Source organism: Takifugu rubripes, chromosome 19 (genome assembly GCF_901000725.2).
Source record: "Takifugu rubripes chromosome 19, fTakRub1.2, whole genome shotgun sequence".
NCBI lineage: Eukaryota > Metazoa > Chordata > Actinopteri > Tetraodontiformes > Tetraodontidae > Takifugu > Takifugu rubripes.
Window position 1 is genome coordinate 17,193,796 of NC_042303.1, and position 20,572 is coordinate 17,214,367.

At 42.5% G+C, this 20,572-nt stretch overlaps 1 protein-coding gene across 3 annotated transcripts in view; it reads right to left on the minus strand.

Moving 5' to 3' along the window:
* The window catches only part of cntn4 (contactin 4), a 102,526-nt gene that overhangs the window by 26,960 nt on the left and 54,994 nt on the right, over window positions 1-20,572 (minus strand). For all 3 annotated transcript variants that reach the window (XM_029827151.1, XM_029827152.1, XM_029827150.1), the window contains 5 exons: window positions 17,984-18,079; window positions 8,297-8,500; window positions 5,948-6,050; window positions 5,264-5,448; window positions 2,219-2,358 (listed from right to left, as the gene is read on the minus strand). In XM_029827151.1, coding sequence (XP_029683011.1) covers window positions 2,219-2,358; window positions 5,264-5,448; window positions 5,948-6,050; window positions 8,297-8,500; window positions 17,984-18,079 — 728 coding nt within the window. The remainder of the gene's footprint in view (window positions 1-2,218; window positions 2,359-5,263; window positions 5,449-5,947; window positions 6,051-8,296; window positions 8,501-17,983; window positions 18,080-20,572) is intronic.

Genomic DNA, 20,572 nt, shown 5'->3' on the forward strand with positions numbered 1-20,572 from the left:
AGAATCCATTTCCATCGGGGTGTCTGAGTAGGCCTGAACTGCAGTCCCAGTGGGGAAGGATTAAGGTACCGCCACATGAAAAGCGAGGCTGTCCTCGCTGGAATATCACAACCTAATCCTGTGTTTGAGCAGGTTGTGTCGGAATTTCCAGAACACTCTGGATGTGCAGGGGCGAATATCCCTGCTGGCTAAGGAGGCAAATGGTGGCATATATCAGTCTCAGCATGGAAAGCTCTCACATTTATGGCTGCTATTAATTAAGCATGACGTTCCCCTCAAATCAGCAGTTTTTCATGCCGGGACCTGGGGGGGGACCATCTGTACACCTTATGCTGAAGGAAGATGATTGGCAATGTGATTGCCAACAAGAATGAGTAGACCAATCTGATGATTGAAAGATGGAAAAGAAAAATAGGTAAAAGCAAAGTGAAGAAATGCACAGCGAGGGCACCGTTCACTGCTCATAAGCGGTACTTTCGCAATAGCAAGAACAAACAGTCATCTCAGCCTATTTGCTCCACTTGACGAAAAGAGAGAATTCAGTCTTTGGGCAGTAACATCTCAGACTCACCAGCGCTATTAAAATGCTACAGTGAAGCAGGAATGGTGGCCCCTTTAAGTAGCATAAATCCTGTTTCCTTTCAATATACTGTCCCTCAGGCATGCAGCCAGTGTCAATAAGCCAGCAGAGTGAAGCTCTTTGAGTAGAAATAGTCAAAAAACAATGGCTGCACCAATGCCGGAAACACCATAATGAAGGATCTTTAACAGACGCTTTAATAATTGTGCTATTTAAATGTTGACCGTGGGGAGTTAAAGGTCCAATGTGCAAGATGAATGTCTCCAAACATAGAAAACCACTATCATTTCAACTTGGCTATGTTTAAAAAGTCCTAAAGGAATTAACTTTGAGTGAACCACAAGTCCAGTTGATGGGTTGATTCACTGTAATAAATAACAACAAATGGTGCATCCTCTCCCCACAGCTCCCTACGCCAATGACCTTTCCCTCTTCCACTCATTAAGCCTCTGTGGTTAATGGTGGCATTTCAAACAAAGCAACACCTTTGCTGATTAATCCGTTCACCCATGCGTGCAGAATATGACCATTTATTATTTCTATGGGAGAAACTGCAGCTGCTGCAACCTTCAGTCATCCGCCAACAGTTCTGAATCCAGAGAGTTGGATGTGGAGGTTTGCCTCTTTTCAAAGATGAAAAAAAAGAAAAAAGAAGCACTTTCATTTGATGGCATTGAGTTCAGGGAAAAAAAGCGAGTAGGCGGAAGGTGACATTAACAGGATACATACACAAAAGGAATGTGGCGATGAACTGTGCACTGATAATTATCACTGCACACTTATCAAAGCTGCTAAAGATGATATAAAATATGCGATCTTTTTAATAGCTTTTACATACCAAGCTAAAACATTTTCACAAGAATGGTGATTAGAATTCTGTAAAAACAAACCAAGTGTGCATATCATAAGGCTTCGCTGTGCCTCAAGTCAGAGCTTCACTCAAGAAACATGTAGAACATCCAACAATTAATCTATATTCTCCAATGCGTATGTCCCCTTTTTGCATAATGAAGCAAATTAACATAATGGCTGTTTATTTATCAGGTGCAAGCTGCGCTCGAGTGTCTGATCAATCTTTACTAAACAAGCTGGCAAAAGAATCCAATATAATAATCCAACATGATGCATGAAGCCACATGTTTGCAAATGCCAAGACTTTGATATACAATACAAGTAAACTGGGTGGAGCTGCTGGAGGCTCATCTCTTATCATTGTAGCAACAGTATAATGGGAATTCAGAGAGAGCAGCGGGCCAAAATGGGAAAGTAGGCTATGGAGTATTTATACAAAGAAACTCTCATTTCATCTTTGGTGGCACAGGATTAATAACAGCATTTGGTGAAGGGAGATTTAACAGAAGATTGAAGAAGCTCTAGGATCACTGAAAGTCTAGCTGAAATACTTATTCTGTTTAGAGGTTCGTCTCCAGTTTTGATGAAAAGGGCGGTAATAAAAGGTAATTCAGTTTGTACAATCAGCAGCGGAAACGCTCTGAAAGCAGCGGAAACGCCTGCACTCATTCGTCACGCAGTGGCACAGACGCCGCCGGAGGTATTCGTGGCAGGGCTGCTGTAATTCATGCTGGAGGCAAATTTGTCTTTTATTTTAAAGTTGCGCTCCTGCGGGTCAGAACTCACCTCCGACGGCTCCAGATTCTCGCCATTTTTCATCCACCTGTAAGAAGGCTTCGGCTTCCCCGTGGCTTTGCATTCCCACACCAACGAATCATCAATGAGCTTCTGGACATCTCGGGGTTTCTCAATGAGTTGAGGAGGGGCTGAAAGCAGAAAAAAAGTAGGTTATTGACTCATGCAACTATAAATTAACCACAAATGAGCCAAACCAAAAGTTCCACAGACTCTCAAAATACATATATAAATACATATCTCTGCAACACATTGTTCCTGTGAATCATCATTGTATTTTTTTCCATGAGGGCAGAGTGGTTGGATCTATTGAGGCTTGGAAAGACTGAGGAGAAAATAAATCTTATTTTCAATGCCTATTATTAGGATGTTCTTTAGAAACGGTATGCTCTCAGAGTTTGGTCTCAGATTTGATGTAAGCCCACATATGCAGCTTCCTTTCATGCATCATGCATTTTTTAAGGCAGCCCACCCATTCAATGCAATGGGAGTAAGTGGTGGTATAATTATTAGGAATTCTCCCTCTTTCTTGCAAGTAACTCGAGGTTGTTAATGATGAAACCCAAACAAGTGTAAAGTAAAACAGGGCTTTGTGCAGCCTGAGTAACGTGAAGTTCAAACCTGTTCTCATCCTCGTGTAAGGCCACTCGGCAGGACAAGAGGAATAGCCTGCTGCACTTTTGTGCTGCACGGACTACATTTAAGGAGCTCTCAAGGACTGACCTTTGTGGATGCTTTTCAGTAGCAGTCCAATTCTGCTATTATTAGCTCTGGAGTGAAATGATGCCTCAAAAGAAGAATTGTGTAGTGGTCTGCTCACATTGTGTATCTGAGAATTATCTGTGTCTTCTCTGCTGCGTTCCTGCGAAACCCACATACCAGAATCTGGGCTAGTATCAAAAAGTATTTGTATTTGTGGATCACATGTGCAAGCATTGGCCACAAAGCTACCGGGGCTGCAGCGCGAGGTGCACTGAGGCCATTAACATTTAACTTGAGCGGAGGCTGGGCGGCTGCCATCTGTGCTCAGGATAAAAAAGGTTACAGTCTCTTTGTCTGAGAACTGCTGCTCCTGTACATCATCTGAGAAAGACCTCTGTTCCAAGGCAATGCCATATCTATACTAACCTCTTTATTGCTGTTGCTTGGCCTTATAATATTGAATTAGTGTGACATCTTTCCTACCAGCAGTTTAAGCCTTTATGCACGAGTAGAGACGTTTACGTGAAAAGATGTCGGATTCAATTACTCAGCGAGACTAAATCTGATTCAAAGCTACTGCAGTGAGATCCCGCCCCACCCACAGAACATATCACGAGTTCTGCTGTTGTCCTCGCTGCCAGGGACCCTCACTCCATCCCTCACCTGCAGCGTACGTATCGACTTGCAGTCAAAGCTTACCAAATGGAAGCAGGCAGCCCATCTCTGACCACACTGAGCCGAATGCGCATACAATCAGAGCAAACGTCAAGAGGCAGGAGAGAGATGGGAATTAGCCTTGTTAGTGAAACCAGAATGAGATAATGTAGAAGCGAATCTGCAGAAACACAAATGTGAACACAATAGAGGGGAACTGACCTGACGGGGGGTTGCATTAACGTCTCCCCTGAGTAGAACAAACCTTAACAAGGAACCCAGACGAAAATCTGGTCTGTAGGACCATCAACATCACCAAGTCCATGTTTTTTTTTTATTGTTGGAAGGGGAACATTGACTGGTTGTGTGTCGCTTTAGCAGTGGGACTAAAGCTGGACAGCTTGTTTTTTTAAATATATATGTGGCAATAGAAATTCACAGAAGGTGTCCACAATGAGCATTGTGCCATAACAAAGCAACACCATCACATTGTCCTGTCGAACAGAATGCAACACTCCTTCCCTACTTTAGCTTGCTTGGAAATACAAGAGACTCCCTTATTGATTCCTCCATTGGCTTACACTGCTGACGAATGTCTCAAAGGCTTAATGCGAAGGGAGTTGAAAATAAGATTACTGATTTTTATCACCTGCCTGAGAACAGCAAGAAGACAGAGAGCCCCAAGGTTTCAGAGCGGTGGTAAGTAATGGCAAATGGTTTAATGCCCCAAATGAGTTATTTTTGACAGTTGACACAGCATGAAAGGGAGCAATGAGAAGGAGAGAAAATGACCAAGGTGGGAGGGAAATCGGTGGCGTAAGATAAAGAAACAACGCGGGGTTGTCTGCCAACCACTGGAATCTTACATTAAATTGGAATCAACATGGTACAAAACAGAAGTCATGTTTACTTCCTTCTAACCACAGGGGATCTTTCTTCTTCCCAGCTGATCAACAAATTGGTGTGTCTTTAGTCGTACTCGTCATTATTTTCAGGACTGCACGCAGACTCTGTCTCTGCCACTATGAAGATTTCTGCTTTATTCTTATGTTATTGAAATAAATGTGACCAATAAAACAGACATTACCCACACGACAATATGTACTTTAAAATCTTTATACTGCTCACAAAGACTGGGCAGGTTACCCACGTCAAATGTGGCATCCATGTCAAACTCAACCCTGTAGTTTTAAAAATGACTATATTGTTGATAAAATACAGATTGTTGCAATAGAATTCAATGCCTGTCTTTGAAGCCCTCTTCACGGATTCAGTTCCTACTGTGCAGATTATGTCCTTGACATATGTGTCACCCTTCTATGTATAGTACATTGAAAAGGGTTTGATCTCTAGTCAACTTCAACGTCAATCATGATACCATCTGGCGTCACCCAGTACGAGGTTCACCAACAAGGTCACATTCAAGGGCTCAGCCACATCAACCACATCCCTCCTTTAATCTGGATCAAAATATTAGAGGCATCATGGCCGACAGCCTTTAATCATTTTGATGTGGCATTAAAAAGAGCCTCCCTCCTCGTGTACGCGCCCTGATCCTCTGCTGATGCCCGGGACTTTATGAGGCTGCTTGTGTCTGTTGGTGGATGCATCTCAGTCTGAGCTGGTCTGACAGATGTGGTGCACGCTGGTCAAATATTCATGCACGTCAGGATCACCTACCATAGAAAGAGAGCTTTCCTTTCACTGTGTTCATTCCCCTCGAATTCTCAGCCACACATTCGTATGTGCCCGCATCCTCCTGCTGGAAATATGGGATTTCCAAAACGCCGCTGGCTTTCCTCGTGTCCACTTTCCTGGAGAACGACACACCATCTACCCTCCTCCAGTTTATGGATGGTACAGGGCTGTGAGAACAGACACTATTTCAATTTCTCTGAAAGATTTGCTGCACAACCGTGACTTCTAATCTAGTTACAACTACTTCGACTGAAATTTGAATAATACATTTGCAGGATCAAATCTAACTTTTAGAAAACAGCAGAAGACAGACTTATGAATTCAGACATCTGAGTGCTAATAGGTTAGTTATTCAGCCAAAGATCCCTGTGGGCACAGATTTGAGCAGTGACATTATTATAAGACCGTGGAGAGCAGCAGATCTAAGGCCTCTCCTGGTGCAGACTCCTGTTTTTCAATCAGCATCTGGTAGAGTTCCATCATCATGGAGAACTTAGCCAATATTACTTCAATAAAATCTTAACGGGTAAAAATATCCACTTCCGTAGAAAGATCCAGTATCCAATTCAGTAGCGTTGTGTTTTAACGGCTTTAAAATGTATGATTGGCTTTTACATATAAAGCGACGAGGGAACATATCCCAGCACTTCATGGGTGCCAGCTTACTTTCCCAGAGCAAAGCATTCCAGCTTTACGGTGGATCCTTTGGCGACGTGAACAAACTCTGGAAACTGAACTTCAATCTTTGGCTCATATTCACCCATCACACCTGGGAGAGGAATACAAATGAACACAATCATTCATGCAATAACGGGAGGAAAAAGTTCTCTTTTTAAGCAGTGAGTCAGGCAAAATAAATGCAGAAACTTTTCTTTTTCCCCATGCAAAGCTTTTTACTACCGGTTGAAATGTTTTGAGCAGGAGGGAATGCTTCCAGTGCCGTCACGGGAACACACTCTGGTTAAAAAGAATGAGGCAAAATAAAAAAAAACTGAACCCAAAAACACCAAACTGTTCCAGTGGACATGCAACACACCTTGCAGTGTTGGGGGAAATGCTTTGAGAATTCATGGAAGGTTTGAGCTTTCACATCTAGATGAGTTTCATCTTGTCGCAGTGATAACAGCTATGAACCAGAAAAATAGGCCCATAAAATCCCCCTGGGTGCTGCTACTGTGTCTACAAAGCATCCCATTCAGTGTCAGTGAAGCAGCTCTGCTGGATTATAATATTGCTGCTGTGCATGCTAAAATTCCAGATAAAGGAGCAGGCTGGAACGTGAGCGCTCTGGTGATGTGACAGAGAGTAATTTATAAATCACGACTGGAACGTCAAATGTTGTGGCAAAGCACACGCGCATGTTCTTTTCCGTAGCTTAAATGACGGCAAGGTGCAATGTTTTATTGCATTTGAAATGGGGTTTGCTTCATTTTCCCTAGATGTGCAAATTCTGGGTGCACAATGTCGATTTTAAGGCTCTCTCATTCTGCAGGGTGACAATGGCTTTTCCCTCTCTGCTGTAATTCAGGGCAGTGTTGCACAAATGGCTCTGGAGATGGGGGAAACAGGCCAATTTCATCTCACTGATTTGGTGAGGCATGTGTTATCGGGACGGCTCCCCAAATGACTGTGAAAGCTAATTCAGATCCTTATCACAACTGTCTCATACTGAAATGTAACCACATCCCTATCAGCCATTTAGAGCTGACAGGTGGAAGAGGATGGATAATTGTCTCATACCATAACCTTTTGTAGCGGACACCTGTTCAGAGTGTATGCTGGCAGCCCTGACCACATCCATCCAAAATACACATTTGAAAAAAAAGGAAGGGAAATGCAAAGAAAACCACTGCGACGAGCTGGTTGTTGCGTTTCTAATGAGCCATTAAATTGTAATTGCTAGAAATTTGAAACACATGCAGTATTGTATGTATTATTTCCACTTTAAATGTTTCTTTCAAATCAATTTTAATTCATCTTCATTCATCATCGTTCAGTCTGTTACAATTAAAATAGTCTCAGTGCATCGCTCTATGCTAGTCTGTCACCCTGGTTACACAAGCAGCCCCAGAGGTGCAGACAACAGACACACAACACACTTTATTCATTTACCACATCTTAGTTCAGAACAAACCTTAAAATGGGCATCAACTTGAAAAAATGAAGTACCTGTAAGCACCTTCTTTTTACTAATAAATAATAAAACGTCTTCGGAGAAATATTCCTTTGTATCACAAAGAGTAATTTCTTCTGCCATAATAACAAAAGCAAATATTTTTTCTGAATGTTTATTTAATTTAAAATTTCACCTTTATTGTCTAACTGTGAATAACCTTGGTGTTTTGAGCTGGTCAGGACCAGGATGTGCCTGCAGCCTATTTTTCTACTGAATAATGCATTAAAAACACATACAATAATGTAGAATGTTGTTAAATTAATAATAAGTTCATGGAATTCAGTTCAAATGTGATGATTCCATTCAAAACCCAAAAAATCGCGGCTAGATTTAGACAAAATGCCCAAGGTTGTTTTTCCTTTTTTAACAGCTTTTTTTTTTTTACCCTTGCTGCAATTAAGTGGAAGAGAAAGACCCAGATAAATGTCACAGCAGACATTTCTCCTGATAATAACTTTAGTTTCATATTTCCTGCACTGCTCTATATTGGATCTGGTAGGAAGCATGTGTCTGTGAACAACATCTCCAATTAGATTACTTTCTGACAATGACCTTTTCCTCCGTAGTGTCTTGATAAGGCCAGCCTAAAGCATCAGATCCACATGCTAAAGGACATGCTCAAATTAATTAAAAAAGAAATAATTAACCTTTACATTTCAACTAATGTCTTCATGAAAATATATGTTGTCCTCACCTTGCTTGATTGGATATATATTTTTGGCTTGTAAAAGAATCAAGGTAGCAGATTAAAAGCACTGGAGGAATTACTAAACTCAAAAAAATGACCTCAGTGTCATGTGACTGTGCATGTTAATTGCATGTTCACTGCCGTGTCTCACCGTCACTGCGGAGCACCAGTGGCGTGGGGGGACCCTGGACGCGGGTCTTGGTGACCGTGTTGGTCACCACGCAGGTGTAGTTTCCCACGTCTGAGGGCTCCACTTTGGCGATGTACAGGTTCCCCGTCTCCTGCGAGATAAAGCGACGGGTGTCCTGCTTCACGAAGGTCGGGTACTCATTGAAGATCCAGGAAAATACCAGATCTGGCGAAGACATAGGATGGAAATGGAAATTTACAGTCAGGGAGAGAGTATCCTGCACATGACACTAATCTGAGGACAGAGGTGGAGAGAAAAGACAAATGTAGGGACGCAGGTCATCTTGTACATGTACCATTCATGTACCATTCAGATTTTAAATATTTCTGCATACTTTTTGATCAAACAGGAAAATGTGGTCATTCTTCTTCTTCTGTTTTTGAGATAAAACTCTTGAATAATCATAATAAAAAACACACTCTTGTGACCTTTTCATCTCATTTTTTAAGTTGTCAAATTCAGATTTGTCATCGCCGGCCTTAGTCGGTGGAAGGAAGAGCGACACGTGGCGTGAAGACGGCTGTCAGTCTTATGACGCCAGCCCAGCCCTCCGTCATCTCCCAGAAGCATCGCTCACAGAAAGTGCAGCATTATTTTTCTCAAGCACCTGTCAGAGCCCTAAAATCAATAACTGGGTTTGGATCTTAGCGCGCCTGTCAACGCTCCAACTGCACAAGTGACTTTTTCCATCATTTCTTTTTCTTGTTGTGATTAAAAGAGTCTGTGCTATGTTACGAGTCCTTCCTGAATACGAAACATGGCTCATCAAACGCCGCACCGGTCGAATTATCTTACAAAACAAGGAAACAAACATTTCCCAACAGCCTGTGGATTGACTATTACACTCATTGGAGGAATAATTAAACCAGTATGAAGACATCTCTCTATTGGACTGTAGCGACTGTATTAGCAAATGCTCCACATCAGTATGAGTAATGTCGTCAGCGAAGTATAATCAATTCAAAATGTTTAAAAGGACTATGAGCTGCTACATCACTGTCGACGATGACATCATTCAACCGCAGATATGATCTTTTGATTGCGCAAAGATAAATCGTAACGACGGTACAGCTGCCGGAACATCTGAGAAATGAAATCTACCCCCACATAAAAGCCGTCCTGCCGTTTCAACAAAGTACGCAGCCCTGAAGTGCACGTGTGGTGCCCTCATGAAGAGGAGGGAACTACGGGATGTGGTTTGCATAACGATTTGACAATCTGACTCCATTTTTCTTTCAGTAGCCGCCTCAAATGAACTGGATGCAATATCTGTTAAACCCTGTGCGGCTCAGGTGTGTTCACGTGAGATTACTGCTGAATGAGATCTTCACGTGACTGAAGTAGCTCATCATGTGCTGTCGGCTCTTCCTCTGGTGCCACCCTAAATGTCCGTTATGCAGTTTGTCTTCGTTTTTTTCCCCCCTACTGAGCTTAATCAAGCCCTTCCACTTGTTAGCAGATTGGCAATTAAACATAATAGCCTTGGAAGAGTCTTAGCGTTCACCTGCTCCTGCTGCTCAGCCATTTATCACAGCCAGATCTAGAACTCATACATAATGGAGCAGGTAAACTGTATGGTATAGGAGATCATGTAGTCGGTGCAGCGGCACCATTTGGTGGTTAGGGATTGACTGCTGCGTGAGTTGTGAACACATGGAAAAGCTGGCACAGCTGACATCCATGGGGATGAGGAACACTTCAAGGCAGGATAAGGCTTGTTGTTTGTGTTGGTTTCCTCTCCAGTGCGCTTGCACGACGCCTGCACCTGCTCTCATTCTATGTTTAAAACCCACGCTGCTGCACGGCACAACATGAGCGGCACCAAGAGCAGAAGCATAATGGGATATCTGACACAGCTGGATGGACAATTGCAGCGCAAAATCCAGGGCACCGATTTTATGGCTCACACACCGCCCTCTCGAAACCAAAATCACAAGACTTTTGACTATACCGACTGACGCTTGGATTGTCGCCACCTTTGGCTCTACAGAGCGATGTGTCAATCATACTTATAAGACATCTATAGGTAGGCGACTTACATTTAGGAACAGCTTCAAAAATAAGGTTGTTACAAATTTAAAATGTATTAATCTATTGGCTGAAACGTACATGGTGTTCAAGAAGACCAATAAAGAATGACCTTTTTAAAATCATAAAATCTATGATTAAATAGACGAACCAAAGGATTACATAAAACACAGTCATGGCCGTCCATTAAAACCCTTATTTCTAAAGGATGCTGTAGTGTTGGAGAGAGAACTTCCAAAGTCCCTGAAGTGTTCTTTTGTGGTTTACCTCAGGTTAAAGATCACTTTGCATAAGTCAAAATGAATAAAGCTGCTTCACTCACAAAAGGAGACCCGGGAGCCGCTTCAAAGGACAGACCTCCCTGAATATTCAAAGGCTCAACAAAATGTGCAAGTCAGACACGTCTGCTGCTTCTTTTCACAGCTCAAATCCAGGCCGGACGGCTGCGTGATAACGTAAAGGTGGAGAACGAAGACAAAGGAGCTGAGGGGGGAACCTGAGGAAGCCAGTCAGCTTCTAAAGGGAAGTGGGGTATAATCCTGTCACTCAGCACATGATGACATGCATGATGTTATCATGTCTGTAGTCTGCTTTCCTCTATTCTTTTCCCATCTTTTTCATGGCCATACCACGTACCCACTAGCAGTAAGAGGTTTCTCTGCATTTGCAAAAAAAACAAAAACCCAAACAAATAAAAAGGTGCAACATCAGCCAACTGTTGTTTCCAGAGGAAAAACAAAATGTGAACACTTGTAAAATCAACCATGAGTTTCGTTTTATTTTCCCTCTATGATGTGATTAATTCCTACACAGTGCAGACCCCGAGCCTGCTTCTCTTCCTCCCGCTGCAGCCCCAGAACGCCGACAGCCACACCATCCCCGGGGGCGGGAGCTTTGCACTACACACTCATTTAGACAATATTTATGACCTGGACGAACAACAACAAAATTAATAAGGACGCCATCTGCCAAAAGATCTGCACTTATGCCATTACATCATAGTGCTTTTGGCGTCTGGATGCATTTCCAGCATACGCTGTGTCATCATTCACCATTATAAGAATACAGCGGGAAACCAAAGTGCATTTTTTATAATTCAGTTACAAAACAGGGGGATGGGAGTATTATACAAAATGCTCAATCTCTCAAAAAAAGATGTATATCAAAAGTACAAACATCTGCGCAAATGGAACTGGATTTATTACAGTTCATGTCATTACAAGCAGAAAAAAGAGATCTGAAACTTCTACTATTTCCCCAGTAACAGAATCTTTGATGAAGTGGTTGTCTTGTTTTTTCTCAATCTAAAGCAATAAATGACACAGAACACGCATGAGCGCCCGTCGCCCTGGTGCGCTTGCTGTGTTTTGCACCATCAGCATTTTCCATGACCACACGAGCACAAAGGCAGAAGTGATGCTTTATGAAAACCTCCTCCATCCAATTCATCATTTCACGCATTTCCCGTCTTTTTTTTCCTTTCCTTCCTTTATTTTCCACAAACAAGAGGCTAAAGGTCATTTTCATCTCCTTATCAGCCATATCAGGAGAACAAGCAAACGTAGTTTTGCTTACAGTGTTTATCTCCACAGATCGGAGTCGGTTTTCTTTATTGAATCATCTGCTCTGAAGAGTTATTACCCTGGTGCTGCACAACTTACATACCGTCAGCTTCTGGCTCCTGCAGATATAAGTTTTTGGGTCTAATGTTCACGACATAAACCGATACAGCGGACAGTCTCCGCATGTACTGTAGTTAGGTTTGTGGGTTCTGGCTAGAGGCGAAATCTAAAACAGCCGCCATGGCGTAAATACAATTTATAGCCAGGCTGGATTACTGTGCAACATCAAACACAGTAAACAGCTGTTATATACAGTGATCTACAACATAAACTGCTGCAGGAAATGAAGGGTCCCTTTGCTGCATAGCAGCACTATCAGACACTGAACATATACATAAACAGCAGAGGAAAAGACTCCCACATTCACTAACATTCCAGAACCTCCCTTTCAGCAGAAAACCCAAGAACACCTTTCTTGCTCTGGACTACAGCGATGTCATTCCACAACGTGCTAACACGCTGCTTCAGGCTCCGAGAAGAGGGTTTGTCTCCTGGACCCGGACAGGATTCACATGTTCTCAGTACTTAAAGCCTTGGGGGAAATCTTTGCTCTCTCTCTCTCTCTCTCTCTCTCTCTCTCTCTCTCTCTCATACAGACATAGAAAAGTCTACAGTAAGTGGAGAAACATAAAAGAAACACTCAGCCTTGAATATTTTCTTAAAGGTCTCTCCTGCTGACAAAATAGAGGTCATCAGCATGATGTAGACAACCAGACGCAACAAGACGCAGAGCAGAACGAACTCGGTCACACTGGCTGATAACACGCTTGGATTTGAAAACTAAAGTAGAAGCTGCAGTTTTGCCAGTTTGTCTTGAGGATCCACTGTGACACATGAGGACAACTGAGCCCACCTTAAAGAAGCTAGTTTATTAACCAGGACTCATGTTAATCCAATCTCTTACCCTGCAGATGTAGCTGCTACGGTATATTTCTGGCGTGCTCGGATATTGGCTCATCAGATCCAGAGTGACTGTGTAGGCGGCAGCTGGATCTGCCAGCGTGCTCAGATGTGGACTGGCAGGCTGCATCACATCAGATCTGCCCTGACTTTGGACTCTACTGTCTGAAGAGCAGGTACTCTCTAATGGATCCGATTACACGACACGCTGGAGAAATTAATGAGTCTCTGCAAATTAATTTAGACTGACTCCGTTCAGAGCAGCATCGGTGTGTTGGAAGAGAGCACAGTTTGTTCTCCCAGAGATCTCCTGAGCCAGGACAGGCTTCATAAATCTGGTTTATAGCTCAAGAACAGATAGATTTTTTGTTTTTTACCTTTTTAACATACATCTGAATATTTAGTTTTCTTATTCATCAAGACATCTCAGGATTTTTTACTCTTGCAGTAAAAAAATAGCAAATGAAAGAAGTGATTTTGAATTAGGAGTTGAAAATAATAATACAAAAAAATGAAAATGAAAATCAAGTGGACAAATTCAATTTGTTGGGACTCACTCATAAATAAGTGTGTGTGGGTGTGTGTTTGATGGCTTTCACGGTGAAATGCAGAGTGACCTTTACAGCTGGACCTTTCAGACACTAATCTTGCTAAGCCTGTTTTCAAAGCAGACCAAGGTGACCTCACGGACAATAAAGTCAGATATGTTGATTCAGTCACTGAAACCTGCAATTTAGATGTAATATGACCCATTTTTGTTGCATTTTGAAAAGCTTTTTCATATTCATTAAAACCCTGGATTGATTGCATCAGATACTATTAAAGCATCATGAATTCATTAAAGATTTTTTTTTTTTTAAGAATAAATCCTGCTCAGTTTGTGTAGCTGTTATTCCTTTAGAGATGTTCTTTTTTATATATGAGGGGGTTCCTGTATTTGCAACATTAAGAGTACCAAAATACTTTTGAAATGAGGACGTTTTGACTGGTCGACACAACTTCAAATGACCATTTGAGGGTTAAGACACATTTTAAGGTTGAGGTTAGAACTGGGTTTAGGGTGAGCTAAGGAGGGGGGCATTGCATGGTCTATGAAAGTCCCCTTAATGATAGAAATACAAGGGAGTGTGCATATGTGTATATGTGTGTGCGTGCCTCCTGACCAGAACAACCAACAGAAACAGAACAAAAGTCTATGACCTGCAAGCGCAGTAACTGAGTCATACATCAGCCCCTGAGAAATAGAGTGTTATGATTATAATGTGTGATCCCAGAAGAAGGTTGCAACACTCAGTGAAACACACAGACTCTGGCTTGCATCATTCTTTCAGCAGGTTACCTCGAGCACCATGGGAGGGCTCGAATCCTCACTGGTCCTGCAATCACAGGCTGGTATTTTCAAAAATAAAGCGTCTCCGCTCTTAGTCTTGTATGCTTGATAAAGAAAACATCAATAAAGACCTCCACAGAATACTGTTATCTGACATAATAGTCACTGGGACTCCATTTTATAATACCACAACAACACGACAGTGTGCAGAAAGCCTCATGCACAGTATCACTCAAACATCCAATAATTCTCCATTAAAGATCCAACAAACTCCCGGACCGCTGGCCACCGTAATGCCTGTTGGCTCCTGCCAACCAGAGAAACCCAAGTCAACTTTATCTGCGGTGTGAAATGAACGTTAATAAGAGTTCGGAGGTCCAGTGAACCTGTTCAAATATCAGTACCTGGGCTTCAGCTTTACACAAGGGCTCAGAGTTCTGCTAGCCAACTGTGGGTGCGGTGAAAGGAGCCGTCAACTTATCAACAGTTGTTTTTTTTCCACTTGCACAGCAAGTGACAGCGCATTTCATCTGGGATGAAATCCCTGGGGGTGCTGAGAGATTTGTGTTTATGTAGCAGCGCTGCAGAGCCTAAGGACACGACTGTTGACTGCAGCTCTGCTGAAAATGGAGGTGGGACCACGTCCACAAAGGAAAGGGGGTCATTTCTTCCTTTACCTGTGCTTTCAGACTAACCACGAGCAGCTATTCATGCAGACTATTATTCCACAGCCTTTGCTTCTCCGTCTGCGTCTGACTTTTGTCTCATGGAGCCACCTGAACACACGTCAGCTGTAGTAACAAGCATGTGCACTGTAAATTTTAAGGAGCTTAAGAGGAGATTGTAGAAGAATGTCACTGACACCCTTCAACAGGGAGACGTGTATGTGTGTATGTGTGTGTGTGTGTGTGTGTTGCGCTCAGACTCCTCTTTGACCTTTTCATACCTGATTAGAAACTCCAGTCATCTCGTCTCTCCCTGCAAATACACTATCACATTTCATGCTGCTGTCATGTTGTCTGCTGCTTGTCACCGGTGTTTCTCCTCACTGAAGGCAGCCGAGGCCACTTTACGTCAAAATGGCTGATTGGAGAAAACGTTCCGTGAGGCTCTGCATGGATGTGTGTGACAGTAACGTGATTATTTCTGAGAGCTGAAGTGCCCGAACGGATGAAGCAAGGAATTGTGACTGAATGTGGGATTGTAGAAGGCGATTACTCATGGAGATGTGAAAGGTGTCTCCTGCTAATCATATTAACAGCTAAATAATACAGGAAGAAAAAAAGGGAAATCGCTTGAGTCATGAATATATGTCAACAAATATCGCTGGTGTAAATGCATCCTTCTACAGGAAGTATCATAGAAACCTCATTAATTATGTATTCATATATCAGGTCATAATTTGCTGAAAGCGGTTCAGTTATGTGAACCCTGTCGCGAGTGGACCAAAGACAGCAGAAGGTCTGTGACGGCCTCTGATGGACTTTCATCAAGCCAGAAAAGCAAAAAGAAAAGTGCTCCACTCTTGGACCTCAACCCCTGTGACAGTTGATGAGGGGACTGAGAGGAAAGGAATGCAAAAACATCATCCACCATCCTTGGTCTGGAAGGTCCAAGACTGGGGCAGCAGCTGTGGAGAGGGCCCGCTCCTCAGTCCTCATAGGACAATCCTCCGCTTTTGGCTCGAAAGACGCAACGCCTTTTTATGCCCAATTTATGTTATCTAGCAACACAAGCAGAGGGGAGGGACGGAGGTGGCCAAAGAGAGCATCCTGGCTGGGCTCAGCGTGAGGGAGCGGGTGTAGGGTGAAGATCACGGCCATTCGGGGGGTGCTCGCAGTAGATATGCTGCTCTTTCAAAACACGCCAGACAATTTGGCTCAGACATCAGTATGGCTCCTGTTGCCACACATTTACAGGCTGAACACACTCATGCTAATAACATAAGAATAAGGAGGCTACCACAATATACGTACGGTGTCATGCACAAGCCATCCAGGCAGGATGAGGACCCAGCAAACATATGGTGACAGGTAATTTGATTTCTATTTTCTTGAATACACCACATACGATCGGAGGTTGGTTAATACGTGAAGGGGTCCTCTCAGGGAAGGGCAGGTGGCTGCATAACAGTTATTGGTTTTCAAAGTCCTAATAAAGCACGGTGCTCTACCAGAACAGTAGCGTAGGGACTGGGCTGGGGCCAGAGGGTTTCTGGTTTGAGCCCCACTTGTAGATGTGAAAATTGGAAATAATAATGATAATCCTGTATGCATAAGGTGAGTCAGTTGAGAACATTTACTTATGTGCAATGACAACCTGTGGGCTGTTTGATGAAGTGGTAGCAGGAGAGGTGTGGGGACATTTCTGCAGTACTGTCGGGTGTCCTTGAGCAAGGTACCGAACCCCCATATGATCAGAGCGCAGCTGCTGCATCTGATACAGCTCCCTCAATGATCCTTCCTGTTTATTAATGTGTGTAAGAGTAAAAACTAATTTCCCTCTGGGATTAATAAAGTCTGCTTATATAATACAATAAAATACACAGTCATATTCTATTTGATTATGTTTAGCAGAATTTTTACATATTCTCATATTAAAGACATAATCCATAATAATACTATTTATAAATGAGCATGTAAAAATTTGATTCAAGCTGCAACACACGTTTTCAGGGGTGTATACATGTGTGTGTGTGTGTGTGTTTCAAATCAATTAGACAGGTTTTTATGTTGTCATCAGGTTTTGTTTCTTTTACAGTGTTGCAGAACTGAACATCCTTGAAGAAAATGTGGGACAGAACAGATAAATATAGAGGAAATATCCATCAGCCACAGCAGATTTTTGCACGAGTTATGATCCAAGCTGAATGACAAAGTCTCTCCAGCCACAATTACAACGGTGAGGAAGATAATATCCCACCGAAATGGACGGCAAATTGACAGCCGCTATTAGCTCAGTGGAATATTGAGGAGACGAGGGTCTTAAGGGGGCTTTTTGTGTCCTGAAACAGTCCCAGCATCCTGGATTTATCTCCCCATTGGTTTTTAATTGCTTCACTTCAACATATAAAGGGAGATGGAGAGAGTCAGCAAAACCACTGCTCACAAAGCAAATATTCACACATATCAGCAGAGCCACTTGTAAATAAATCGAAAATTCCACATGGGAATTCAGCTCCAGGCAATCACAGTCAATTGCAGGCAACTGGTGTTTTTACCCAGAGCAGACAGGTGCTGGAATTCCCGTCACAGAATATCTGTTAGGTGGCTGTCAAATAAATGAGTGTAATCAAAGCAGCTGTTAGATTTAGAAACTTAAGCCAGACAATTAAAAAACTCTACAAAGGGACGCATCTGCTGCAAATACAAAATATGACAAGCACTGTTTCAAAATTAAAGTTTAATCCTCAAAATATTTAGATTTAAAGCAGCCATATGGTGCCTTTTATTTACTCTACAGATAGAATTTGAACAAAAATAGAGTAAAGGCTAATGGAGGAAGGAGCAGCTTCATGAATAACGTGTCCAAAATAAGCAAGTGGGTTTTTACCTGCAGAAAGACAGTGCACAACTGTGATGCCGTTTAATCCATGCATATTACTAATACAGATACGGAACAGTGATGATTCTGTAAAGCAATTTCAGGTGTGAGCTGGATGAAGTTGCATAATAAAGCTGTGACAGACTGAATCACAGGAGGGACTGAAGTCAGAACTCGCCTAAAAACAACATAATCATTTATGTAATGCTCTCTGTGTTGTTTTACCTCCAGAATGTGGCGGGGGGCCACACAGCAAAACCACTCCTTGGCCTTCACGGACTGAAACAGAGCTCCTTCTCTGTGTCTTGAAGTTTTCCAAGTCTGCAGAGCAATAAAATACAAAAGAGGACAGTAAGCACAGGATATCTGGTACACCTGAACCTGATTGTTTTCTTCATATGCCTGTTTTTCATTGTCTGTTTTCAAGGTCATCGACCATGGAGCCAAAGGCAGCATGTAGCAGGTGGGAAAAGACCACCTGCTGCTAGTTTATTATTGAGCTCACACGGATAAACACATGATCACACAGTAACAGCCTGTATTTCTCTGAACGCTGAAGAAACGAGAGCTTAACCCTGACAAATACAGTTCTTGAAAACTCCAAGGGCCACGGTTCAACCTCAGTGTGTGTTTGAAACAGTGGTGGAAACCAGAACACGATGCACCGTCCTCGTTTGTAATGGTACATAAATACAACAACATCTTCTTGAGTCCTTTGGCTGTAAATAGCCTTTGGCTCTGCCTCAGGTCCAAACGCTCCAGAGATTGTAGATCTACCTGAATCACAGCCATGGTTCCACAAGTATCTGAAATGAGTCAAATAAAGAGCCCCACAGGAGCCTCCCAAGAACAGAGCACCACTGACTTATTTCTTTCTACACCCGAACACACTTCCTACAAATCCTTCATGCACCATCTCTTCCCGGGACACCTCATGTTACAGGTACGGTGATTTTACACGGTGGGCAAATACCGAGAAACTCACTGAAGCGAAACCACAAATAACAAAGGGTTTAATAAGATGTATGTGCCCACAATCGATGTTGACATTCTGTAACAGAGACAATTGAGACATCACGTTCAAGAGTGCCATGACAACGTAGTGGTGTCATGTGACATATGTAAAACAGGTCAGGCTCATTTTCAGGACAGGTGGATTGTTTGACCCCTTCGCCGTTGCTCGTCAGGATTGATGCACGGCCTTTATGCACCATTAATAAAACAGTGGCAAATGTGCTGAGGCTTCAGCAGCAGATGAGAGTCAATTTCTCACCACATGGTGATTCTTTAATGACTAAACTAAATATTCTTCATTCCAACTAATGATTACTAACCAGCAAATGGGCTGGAAAGATTAATCTAATTAGATCATCCAAGGTTTCGCTCACATTTTATAGTTAAATGAACTTTAAATATGAAAGATGCTTGTTGCTGGTTTGTCTGATCATTCAGACAGCATGAAAATAAATAAAAAACATGTAAGTGTGCTAGAAAATCTCAGTGTGGAGACAATCTCGCTCTTGTTTACCAGTTTCTCTGTCCGTGTGTTTACTTCACCCGCTGAGTTGAGCCGTGTCCTGAAGCGCCTCTCCCGCCGTGCACGGCGCTGCCGGCTGGGCTGTTTAAAAATGATTATCAAACACGCCACGTTTCCAAATGAGATAAAATCTGACGCCGCGGGTCACTGCGTTCCGAGATAAACGTTAAACATTCTTAAAGTGTTCCGAGGACGATTGTACGACACCTGTGGGAGGGATTGGTAGAAGAACCTCATCTCCAGCTGAGAGTGAGCGGATGAAAACATTCCAACCATTGCTTTATAATCCTCCAGCAACTGTATAGTGAAGACGGTGGAGAGAATGAGTTGATATCAATGCCGACACAGACGCCGAACATGAGCCCAACAATCTGCAGCCCTGCTGCAACCTGAAGACGGCGGCGCTGTCGGGTCACACATGAAGGGACTTAATAGCTGCACTGGTGATCAGGTTACTCTCCATTAATCATCCCTGCAGAGCTTTGGCTGTGAGAGGTTTTCCAAGGATCCACTGGATCTTTGGAACTCCGGGGAAATGAAGATACAAAGTCATTTTCATTCATTTATGGTTGTATCCCAACTCACAACAGCATGTAAATAAGCTATTTATATATACATATATCGCCCAGGCCGGATTAATGAAGCTTAATTATCCTCTGTGGTCTATTGTTGCAGCATATTCTGGAGTCAGTAGGAGCAGCGGTGCAGACACGAGCGCTCAGACCTGCTCACTGCAAAACTGCAACCAATTCACTTTCAAATGAGATTACTGATTAGTTCAGCTCCAAGTGATATAAATGTAAAATTATTCGGCTCACTGATTTATGAAGAGGACTATAAGGTCAGTTAATGTATGTCATATTGGCTCCAGGACAAGTCAATTAAAAAGGCAGCCTTTAATTATTTCTTTAAACACAAATCCCTTATTAACCCGAGAGCAGAGTTTAACTAATGAGACTCTTAAGCCATGTCGGGATGGTAGTTTGGCATATTTTTGTAAAGGTTAATACCAAATTTCAACCTTGGATTTAAAAACTGGATGGAAAAAAGGTTGTTTTTTTTAATTGGCTGCTGCAACGTGAAGACCTCATAGTTGTCAAAGGGCTGTGTCAATTCAGCCTTTTTTGGTTTTTTTAAGACAAATTATTAAAAATAAATTATCGGCTCAGTTCAGTGGGGAATAAGCCAAGAACACCCCGTTAAATCTTTGTTCAGACCTGGTGTTTGTGTTTCAGTTGTCTGCCGACTGCAGCAGAAACAGAGCCGCTGTGCTCATC